General features: G+C 49.5%; 1 protein-coding gene across 2 annotated transcripts; it reads left to right on the forward strand.

Moving 5' to 3' along the window:
• Nucleotides 1–553: 553 nt before the first annotated feature.
• On the forward strand, nucleotides 554–10,757 carry FAM107A (family with sequence similarity 107 member A). 2 transcript variants are annotated; one of them, XR_006169666.1, is made up of 5 exons: nucleotides 554–976; nucleotides 5,776–5,944; nucleotides 7,515–7,671; nucleotides 8,104–8,360; nucleotides 10,189–10,757. XR_006169666.1 is itself a non-coding variant. In XM_042823308.1 (4 exons), exons 1-4 carry the CDS (start codon nucleotides 913–915, stop codon nucleotides 8,209–8,211), a joined length of 498 nt encoding a protein of 165 aa, XP_042679242.1. In that variant the 5' UTR covers nucleotides 554–912; the 3' UTR covers nucleotides 8,212–10,757. The 2 variants fall into 2 exon arrangements, 1 of the variants encoding a protein (XP_042679242.1); XM_042823308.1 differs by having other exon boundaries at nucleotides 8,104–10,757.
• The last annotated feature ends 475 nt before the right edge of the window (nucleotides 10,758–11,232 follow it).

Raw genomic sequence — 11,232 nt, forward strand, 5'->3', positions numbered from 1 at the left:
CAGGGAGGAATCCAGCATCACTGAGCCCTTGGCTGGAAAACACAGCTGGGATGGGGGACAGCACTGGGGCATGGAGAGGAGCAAAACGTGGAGAGGTGGAAATGAGGGAATGAGGACCCTGGCCTCTTTCTTCATGGGGTTGGGAGCATCCTTCCCCACAACTGGTAGTGCCCCCACTTTCCTTATCCCTTCTGTCTGGATGGAAATGGATTTACCTCATCCCTGCCCACCTTCCAGGACCAGTGAGCATCTTCAAGCCTGGCATGGGGCAAAGGGCAGCACCAGCAGCCACTAAGAGCCCAAGGAGGCTGCTGGGCCACTTCCACTCCTCTCCTCCATCTCCGCATCCCCTGGTGCCAGGACAGCCCCTGGGCACAGGCCAGGCCGCTCCCAGCCCCACTCCCCCCGTGCTCTTGCCCCCAGGACGGCGCAGTGCTGGGGTGCTGGCGCAGTGGTGTCGCAACGTGCCGGGAACGATCACGATAACACGAGCGGTTGCCCTGGTGCCGGGCTTTGCTGTTGCAGTGCTTTGCTAAAGAGAGTGGGCGTGCGGCTTCCTCTGGGCCGATCTGATTTCTCCGGGAGCGTGGTTTAAGGCACACTCAGGAGAAATCGCCTTCTGTGGAGCAGGGGCACAACCCCTCTGTGGCTGTGCACACCAAGAGCTCTTCTCTTTGCGGGGGTGAGAAAACCCACTGGCTTATTGATTTTCTGCGGAAACATCAGCCGGCAGTGAAGAGCAAAGGGAGCAACTTTTGGGGTCTACAGGGTCCCCGTGGGGCGGCAGGGAGGTGGCATCCATGTGAGCCTCCATCCTCACCCCACTGGAGAGACCAGGCAGGAGCCGGGGAGCCTCACAGACCCAAAGGCCAGCAGAGCGAGCACAGAAGGCAGAAGCGGCCACCTGGCCCCATGTCATGGGACACAGGGCAGCACGGGGCCCCTGGGCTCCCCAGGGGCACACTGCAGAAATCAGGTAAGCAAAGGGCCCCCACATCCCTGTGTCCCCACATCCCCGTGTCCCCTCTCTGCCTTGGGCAGGGACTGCTGAGCCCCACAGGGTTCTGCACCGCACCCCTATTTGTGCACAGGTGTCTCTGGACCCTGCTTTAAGTTTAGTTTGGGATGTATTAGGTTTCCATAGCACTTTAGTGCTGCCCAGAAAACAGACCCATATCCCACAAGATATTCCCTAAACCAATGCATGGCAAAATTTGATGTTCTTAGAAAGGAGTTAGGTGGGACAGGGGGTACTGCTGATGTAGCCGCAGCTCAACAGGAAATGATTTTCTCTGCATTCCAGAAAATCCCTTTGAGCTACCTTAAAACATTTATTAATGATTGATGCGTGTCTCCACATAGGGAAAGGCACATGGCAAACATTTGATGATATATTAAAAATAAGTTTGTGATTAGCAAGGACTGTTGAGCATCTGTCATTGCTTAACAAAACAAATCGAGTTGCTCCACATGCTGCTCAGAGGGTGGGCGACCCTGGTAATTGTTAACAGTGGGATCCCAGCTCCAGCACCTTGCTTACCACAGTCCAAGGTGATTAAATGAAATCATTAACCAACATGCCAACCTTCAGCTAGAAGAGAGGGCAGGGCAGAGACTTGCAGGCTCCACTGTGGTTCTTTCCCTTTCTGACCCCACGGGGTTTATTTCTGACTTTCGGCATCCAATGCTCCAAGGAGTGACCTCACGGCTGGGACACGTTTCCCACAGCGGCCACATCAAATTACATTTGCCTCATTGCATTATAAATACCAGAATTCGGCCTGCTTAATTATTCAAAACCCTAGATTAAAAGCAGACAAAGGCTCTTTGCTTCCATTCCGGACCACGCTTATCTCTGATGGATGACGCGGCTGTCCGGTGACAAGCAAAAGGAGCATGCCAGGCCCCTGGGACGCAACGCTGCCGAGCTGCTGATGCAGCACAATGTAGGGATGTTGAGAAAGTTTTGTTTGGAGTTTCATTTTAAAAAATCACTGATTTCAGGTGAGATGAGGCTTTTAAACTCATATTATTGCACAGCTCTGATTACTTGTGCAGGTAGCTTTAAACCTGCTTGGGCAACCTGTGTTAGGTACGGTGGTTTGCAGTCTCCTTCCCTGTGGGATGTGTGTGCTCAGCTCCGTTCAGCAGCCTGTCGTTAATCTGCTGCTTCCCTGAAAATATGTATTCACAAACAAACGCCAGGCACTCAGAAACCAGAGGCTCTTCTCCCAGTGGCCAATTCTGCCCACAAAACCTCAACTCAGTGGCCTTACAAACTCAGAGCCAGGGCTGTGAGTTGTAAATCTGCATTTTGGTTGGGTATTAGGAACAATTTCTTCTCAGAAATAGTGATGATGCACTGGCACATACTGCCCAGGGAGTGGGGGGGTCACTGTCCCTGGGGGACACCTGGGGAGGTGTTCAAGGACTGTGGAGATGTGGCACTGAGGGATGTGGTTATGGGCATGGTGGAGGTGGGTTGGTGGTTGGACTTGGTGATCTTAGTGGTCTTCTCCAACCTTAATGATTCTATGATTATGTGATTCTCCCCTGTTTCATCTCTCCCTCCAAGCACCAGGTTACACAGAATTACAAGCAGTGCCTCTCTGACCCTAGCTGCCATTCCCAGAACAAAGCCCTGTGCCCATCTGTACAGGGATGACATTTCACAGAGGTTTCATTCTCTGCCCAGAAAGGGACTCCCATAAAATATTTTTAACAAGAGCAGTTTGATCATTTCATGCAGTTCCTGAAAAACCTCTCCCCAGATGCTCCTGTCAGGAAATCAGTTCTCAGCAGAAATAAAAGTCTGCCACACTTTGACTGAAAACACTCAATTTTCCTTTTGTTCTCTTTAGCGCTTTCCCCTCAGGAAGGGCAGCTGAAGCTGGGCAGCCAGAGCAGCGCCCCGTTTACCTGCCTGCCCGGCCCTATAATCCCCTTACAGAACTCGTGGGCATTATTTTCATCCCAGCAGAGGGAGCAGTGCAGGCTGCGTGGCTGCCGTGCAGAGGAACAGCCCCACATGCATGGACAAAGCTGTGAAACTCAACATAAATGCTCTACAGAGGGCACCTCCTGCAGCCCCAAGGCAATTAATGTCATTCCAAAACAGATTTTCTTCTTCTCAAAAGATTGGGACTGAGCAATTTGGGCAAGGACTGCAGACTTGCAATTTTACCAAAAGTCCCCCAGGATTTATACGGATTTCCAGGAATTTGAGCTTTGCTTGAAGTCAGAGCAGACCAAGCTATTAAAAAGTCATTTTTCTCCTCGAGGCAGCCCTATGCCTGGGTGGGGGCAGTAGGTCTCCAGCACCCCTGAGAGCTGAGCCCTTCCAAAGGGGTTTCCCATGGGGCAGAGGAAGGCAGGGAGCTCATCCCAATATCCACCAGCAGCCTCAGCCCCCTGGTCCAGGCACTCCTGCTCTCTGTGTACACACAAGTCACACGGAAACACAGCTTTCCTAGAGAGCTTCAGGCTTCTAGAAACGTGGAAAGGGAAAATATTTAAGAGCAAGCAAAAGGCTGAATGTGTTGAAGCAAACACAGCTACTTTCGAAAAGCAACAGTCCAAAGCAGATCTGTCTGAAAGGTCACGCTGTCTTTCCAAGTACAGCTGAGGGTGTCAGAATGCACATGCATTTTTTTGTTTATATCTTGCCAAGAACAATATAAAACTGCCTGGCACCTATGGCTGTATGGATTTATGGCAGTGGCACAGGAGGTGCCGGAGCTGACGCTTGTTCATTGATCTATGGCCGAATCATGCAAAACCAGACATCCTGCTGTAAATCCTCCGCAGAGACCTGCCCTGATTTACACTGCTGGCACCATAAATAATGACAAAGCGCAGCCTGATAGCAGTCTGTCTCCCTATACATGGGCATGAATTACAATGTGTCATGAAGATGACAGATCTACTGTGAGAGAAGCATTTTGCCCAGGATCCCTCTCTGCCAGCCTGTAGAAGAAAGGGTGCCCCGGCCTTACTCCCAGCATAACCCCAAGCGGTGCTCCAGGCCTCATTTTTCTTTTTACCCTCCATGCAAATGCAGACATTCCTTGAATTCTTCCACACGAATGTGTTGTGAAGATTTAAAGTGGGGTTCCTGTCGAGAGGTTTGTGGTTCCTTCCCAGATCGCCTCCTGTAGCACAGCCTGCAAGTGGTGCTCTCACTGAAAACACACGGCGCTCTTTGAAGTTCCTTTTTTTGTTTGCAGAATAAAGCCACTGCTTTGCCATGGGAAAGGGGAGCTCGCCCATTTCACTGACAGCAAAACAACACTTTGCTTTTGTACCTTCCTTTCTTGCCTTTTGCTCGCCTCTTTTCCCATGGAAAACAAGAACCCCAGAAAAGGGACAAAGCAGAGTTACAGACTCCAACAATGTAACCCCAGTGAACACCCAATGCACTTTCCACAGTTCCAAAACCAGCTTTCATTGAGCAGCAATCAGCCATCAAACCGCGCTGCCTTCACCCCACGTAACCACAAGCAGGGCAAGGTGCAACCTCAGCGCTCAGCTCCTTCCCTCACCAACAGCACTTGCCATCCTGGAGGAAAACAATCTGGTACAGGAAACCTCTGCTTCCCCATGCCCTTTGAATATGTACCGAACCATTCACCCCAATTACACTCTTCACAGACTCCAATCTGTTTTCCTTTGTTCCCAGAGCAGCAGGGCACTGCCCACATTAACATTCAATGCGAAGTTGTTTGATACTGAATTATTTCTTCAGCAGTATGATTTCTTACACAATTCTGTTTGATTGCAATCCACTTTACATTCGCAGAGTACTTACTGCCTATAAAAGAATGACCCAGCCTTTTACTTGCTTTCTTTTTTTCATTTTATTGATTTCTCTTTTAAAAGGATTTTATTCCTTTTGTACGTGAGACTGTGATAAGAGAGGGAGACAGCATTACTGAACAAAAGCTGTTTTCCTTGCTGCTCCATCAACCCATACGCCTTCCCATTAGGTACCCCAAAATACTGTAATAACAGAGCACTTGAAGCTGCCTACACTCTTTTTCTGGTACTTCTTGTTCTTGCCACTGAACTCCCAAATTCATTGAGTGAGTCCTCAGGAATGAATGGCTCTTCCCATGAGGGCCATGCCCTGGCATAATTGCAGCCATCACAACTGCACTCTGCGCTTAAAGCGTGGCCCACAGAATGCATCTTGTCTTAAAATTTGTGCTTTGCACTCCTTTTGTGTGGGCTTTTTTATAAAGGTGAGATGTAGAGCACTTGGGAAATGACAGCAGTGAGCTTGCCCTGTGGTTTACCTGAAATCCAACCTGTCACTGCTTAGAAAAGAATGGGCCCTTGTTCCTACATCCAGAACACACAAATTATTACAGTGTGATCCTGGGCTGCACATGTGAACTACACTTTCCTTAGCGTTGGGAAGAATCCTGACTTTTAGGGCAGCAGAGTATCAGCAAAACCCAATGCTGATGAGACATGTCAGCCACAGCAGCACTTCCCAGGACCCCCAAGTCCTGCAGCTCCAGCCCTGCTCCTGCTGTTAGCTCCGGCTCAGCTGATCTTACACTAATTAGTCCTTGGCATCAGCTGCTGCATCCACAGAAGCGAGTGGCTGGCAAGTCATTTAGAAGTGATCTAATTAATACGTGTCTCTTCAAAGCAAATATTTTCTAGAGGTGCACCAAGCACCCCAGCACAGCTGCTCTCACCCAGGTGAGCAGAGCACAGGTGGGCTCCCATGGGTGCACCCCACCTGCCAACACCTCTCTTGTCTTCCAGCGTCGATGTACACAGAAATACAGCACTCTGACAGTGGGAGCATCCTGACTCACCCGGACTGCATAGATGGGAACCCAGACCTGATCAAACCTAAAAAGCTTCTCAACCCTGTCAAAGCCTCCAAGAGCCATCAGGAGCTGCATCGAGAGCTGCTGATGAACCACAAGAGGTGAGGGGAGGTCACGGCAGTGCAGAGCCCAGCACCGGCACCAGCACCACCTGTGGTTGGAGGGAGGGATAAACCCTGCCATTTGCACACAGACATGGGGTTTAACCCACCAAAACACTCTTCTCTGATGTGACAGATTATTTTCAAACATTTTCAAAATGCCCTAAAAAACACTCTGACACTCAGCCACACTTTGATTCCAAATCAAAAAAGAGCGGAGCCTCTGTTCAAAATAACTGTGTTCACCATGAGGGTCAGGCACAGGCGTTAATTCAGCCAACAACAACCCTGCCAGTAGGGTTCATTGCTCAGTACTGGTACTGCCCAGAAGCAGGAGAATTATAGGGACTGTGCCCAGGCCATTCTCCAGCACTGACGCAGTCATGTGAACCAGGCAGGTATTCCTAAAACACTGTAACATGGCCTGGTTAAGGCATCCTTGCCCAGGATCTCCTGGCACAATCGCTATCATCTCCTGGGCAGGTTTAGGGCAGCCAGGAAGTTGGCACAGTGCTCCCAGAGAGCAGGAGGAGCAGAATCTCTACACAACCCTAAGTCACCAGCAAATCCGGCAGCTTTGCTGTTTGCTGCATGTTCATACTGAGGGGAAGAGAGGAGAGAGGAGGATCTGTGCTTGCTCCATTTCTGCTTTCTCCCTTAGGCAGAAGCAGAAAGCAATCCACACCAGCAGCTTGTGCAACAAAACTTTATCTTAGTCAACACCTCTGGGCACTAACAGGGCAGGCTGATTAAATCCAGGAGCAGTAACAAATTCAAAGGCAACACTGCAAACTCTGTGCCTCCAACAAGCCACAGCAGGCTTACCTTCTGTCAAACCTGGGGCCTGTCTGCCACAGAAACCCGCATGTTACAACACCTCTCCTGCAAATATTTCCCTGGGATTTCCAATACCCTCAGCCTGCTGATTCCAGTGAGTGTTCAGTCCAGGCCAGAGGAGGTCAGGCTCTGGTGGCAGCTCTGCGATCTTCAGCTCCTCCTCAAAAACATGATTTCAGCCAACTACTTCTGTGACTTCTTCCAAAATTATTCCAGTTCCAGTTGCTATTGCAGAAGATAACCTATTTGAAAGCTGCCTTGAACTCTGCTTCACAACTTGTTGTTCAGCGACACAAAACTGTGGCTGCAATGAAGCGTGACCAGAAGTCAGCAAAGGTTTATTGATGTGCACAGCCACTTACATGTATTTAGGGGGCAGAAGCAAGTAGGGAAGTGGCTGGGGTCAGCTGCAGGAGATAAACATTAGAGCTTAAACTGAGGCACAGCAAGGATCGCAAACCCTCAGCACTGGAGCAAGCCGAACTGCCAGTACAATTACTGCAGTTCAATGACTACCCCTGCTGGTGGAAAAAAAATCTTCATTATTATAAATTCCCTCAGCGCTGCTGGAGCTGTCACCTACACAAATAACAGTAGGACGGCACATTTCCCTTTCTGCACAGAAAGGCACAGCACCTCAGTGCAGCAGCATTTGGGATGGGGGCTCTGGGGGCTGCCAGGCAGGCAGGGGGATGGTGGGTGAGCAGCTCATTTGTCTGCTTTTGGTCTACAGAGGCTTGAGTGTAGACAGCAAGCCAGAGTTGCAGAGGGTTCTTGAGCACCGACGGCGAAACCAGGTCCTCAGGCAGAAGAAAGAAGAGGAAGAGGCCAAGAAGTTGCAGTCTCCCTTTGAAAAAGAGCTACTGAAGAGGCACCAGCGACTGGATCAGGTAGGATCAGGCTGTTAGCCATCCCCAGGTTGTTCTAACCACCCAAGAGATGGGTAGCTGAGGCTCCCCTCAAGGAATAGTGCTGGCATCCCTCCATAAAATGGCAGCCAGGGTACATCCCTCTCTACCAGCCCACACAGCTGCACTGTCTCATCCTGGCAATGAAATTGCTCTTCAGATAAAGCGACCCCTGCTTGCCTAGTGGAGATGTTCCTCTCTGGGGAGAAAACCAAGTGGGCTGGTGTACCTAGAAAAGAGACTGATGGTGAACATAGCTTTGGAAAAAGAGAGCACCAGTGTGCAGCACAAAGTTATTCAGTTCTGGGCAATAATAACTAGACATGCAGCAATTATGAACCCAGGGTTTTAAGGTAGAGACTGCACTTTTGTTCTTTAGGTTGGTCAGATAACAATGACTATTCTTTATTACAGCTAGAGAAAGAGCGGGAGAAGCAGGAAGACCGTGCACCAGAATTCATTAAAGTCAAAGAAAATCTGAGAAGAACATCAACGGTGACTGGAGAAGAAAAAGCAGCGTAGCTTCTGCCAAAACCTACCAAGGCTGATGCTTCTGTACATGGTGGACACTCACAGCCACATCTTTGGGGCTACTCATGTCATTAACACTTGCTCCAGTAGAAGGCACAAAAAAGGTTTTCCTTTCCCAGGAAGGTCTCATGATCAAAAAGGTGCAGTATTCACTGAAGAGGTCCTCACACGAGGTGATGCAGAGCAAAGCAATGTCCCTTTCCTCCCTAGTGGTGGGAGCACACTAACCTCCAGCTAACTCCTGGTTAATCCTCACGATGCGGCCAAGGTGTGAGCCAGGGGAGTCAGCAGAGGGATGGGCATTGCCATGGGCTGGGGGACCTGCATCCCCTGGAGGTGGGCTCACCAAGCAGGGCAGCAGGAGGCTGCAGCTTTGGAAATCTCCTGGCAAATAAGCATGGTGACTAAAGGGACAATCTACGTATCACTGGGAACAGTCCAAGGGTTAGTGGCATTGCAGCACCACACAAGACAAACAGTGCCATCACACTGCGAGAAAAATCAACTCCTGAGTGCCCACACCAGCTCAGCATTGGAAGGCCAGGTGTCACTTGTTCTTCACGAGCATCTTTAAGCTGCATTTCAAACCTGCTTGTAAATAGCTGTTGAGCTGTTTGCCCTGTTCCATGCTTAGGCATAAAATACACAGAACTTCCCATGAAAGCCCCCGGTGAGAGGCAAATGCTCCATGCAGGAATCTGGGGGCTCAGCATGGGTGTAAGTGGAAGCACGCAGTGAGCAGTCAGCAGGCTCCTGTGGATCTGGCAAAGAGAAGCAGAGATGAACTGCTTTGCACCTCCCTGCTGAGCCTCAGCCCCACACTCTGGACATGTGCTACTATAGTGGTCAGCAAAACCCGTCCTAGGATGCCATGCTGATGTCAGGATGCTGGCAGGGGTCACAGCTGGCACCAGCACGTGTTGTGGGCTACAGGGCACGGAGGTACTGCTGCAAAGCTGCTTCTCAGTGCTCCTCATCCCTTCTTCCAGAGGACAGTGCTGCCTCACGCCAGTTGCCATGTCACAAAGGTAAACATCTTCTTGCTGCTGACAGAGCAAAGCTGAAATAGATGGTGCCTTTGCACCATGGATGGCTGGAGCACATCACATTTACGGGGCACTCATGCTCTGAGATGTTCACATGTAGAGCTAAAATCGCTTCTAGATCCCAGCTTCTCTCAGTCTTGCTACAAAGCCTCAACAGCAAAACTCACTGATTGCCTTCAAACACTGGCTCTTAAACAGCAAGAATTAACAGGCATGGTCAGCTGGGAAGGTGATACCTAGTTAAACAGTGTCCACCATCCACATGTTCAGTGGATCCATATGTGAATTAAGGGAAAAGGAGCATTTATCACATCTTTATCAAGGAGCTACTAACCCATTCCCCAGACCCTCTGGCCCAGCAGGGTGTTTCATTTCAGAGGATGCTGCTCAGCTTGGCAGCTCAAGTAAAGCACCTGAGCCATATCACACATCATGAGCAGCAGTACAGGTATGGGGCCTCTGGACAGCACTACATCTCAAAACTCTTGGCCTGGTCTCAGCCCCTGGGAGCCCTGTCTCACAGCACTGCCCCTTTGGCAGCTCTTAGCCTCTCACCCATCATGCTCTAAAGAGTCTGTTATTTCAGAAATCCAGTGCATACGGTCTTTATGGATCAAACAAGATCTGACAGGATTTGCTTCTTTTCATATAGCCTGTAATTAAAACCATGAGGAAGAAGCAGCATTGAGGATTTATTCAGGCAGAAAAAAAAAGCCAAATTCCTGTAAGAGAAAAATATTTTGCTAAGGATACTTGTAAAGAGCTGCACAGAATGCTTTACAATACTCCATCAATTATCAGTTTCAGTAACAAATCAGAACATACCGAGCTGTGTTTTTGTGAGCAGTTACGACACAGATCAAGTAACCTTGATCAAAGAGCTCCAAAAAATTAAGCAAATTAATTTGTAATTTTGCCACAGATGGAAATGCACTCCGGAAGAGACAATCTGTCACTCCATATGCACCGGTGAAATCAGCGCTATCGGCACTCCTTGCCTGGGACAGGGGCACTTACAGAAGACCTTGGGTGGGAAGCTGAGTGCTCAGTGCAGGTGGAGAACATTTGGCTGTTATCTTCTTGAATATTTGGTATTATCTGAAAAAAATCAAGGTGTTTTCCTTTCACCTGGTGTCCATCAAGCATGAAGAGGGGCTGCAGTGTGGGACTGCCGAGTGGCGTCAGGTGTCCAGAAGGGAAAGGGGTGTCCAAATAGCACTGTCCTAACAAACACTATACTAACAGAGCCCAAAGAAATCCTTCCAGATGTGGAGAAACAACAGAGTCCAAAACAGGCAGAGCAGAGAGGGCAAGACCCAACACTGCAGGACCCCAACAACCCCAGCGGATGCTCCCAGCAAGAGATTTTGGGATATCTTTGTGTGTCCTTTCCTTTTAAATGATTTCCTGAATTTGGGTCCTAAGCCCCTATGTCCCTAGAACAAGCTCCTAAATAAACGTGGTTTATCTGGAAGATGCAGACGATCAGAATATTGACAGAAGACAATTTTTTGCACGATGTTGCATGTGATGTATAGTTTCTATTGTGTCAGTGTTCATACATACATATAAACGGATGTTGTGCAACTATTGTTAACAGTCACTGCTCACACTGCTTAACGAGGACAGTTCTGAAGAAACAAACCACCAGCCCATGCCCAAAGCCACGTCCTTCAGTGCCACTTCCACATCTTTCTTTATCACCTCCAGGGATGATGAACCCATTTCTCCCCAGGCAGCATGTGCCAATGCACTGCCACTCTTCTGGAGAACAAATTGTTCCTACTACCCGACCTGACCCTCCCCGGGCACAACTTAAGGCCATCACCTCTCACATTATCTCTGTTACCTTGGCCTTATTGCTAGTCAGTAACCGAGGCAGCTCAAGGCGGGACACTACAGCATGCTGACCTCTGAGCCAACCCCGAACAAAGCACAGCAGGGCTCGCTCTGCCGCCCCACACCC

The sequence above is a fragment of the Centrocercus urophasianus genome, unplaced genomic scaffold (assembly GCF_019232065.1).
Source record: "Centrocercus urophasianus isolate 14NV4802_14NV808 unplaced genomic scaffold, USGS_Curo_1.0 seq_22, whole genome shotgun sequence".
NCBI classification, from domain to species: domain Eukaryota; kingdom Metazoa; phylum Chordata; class Aves; order Galliformes; family Phasianidae; genus Centrocercus; species Centrocercus urophasianus.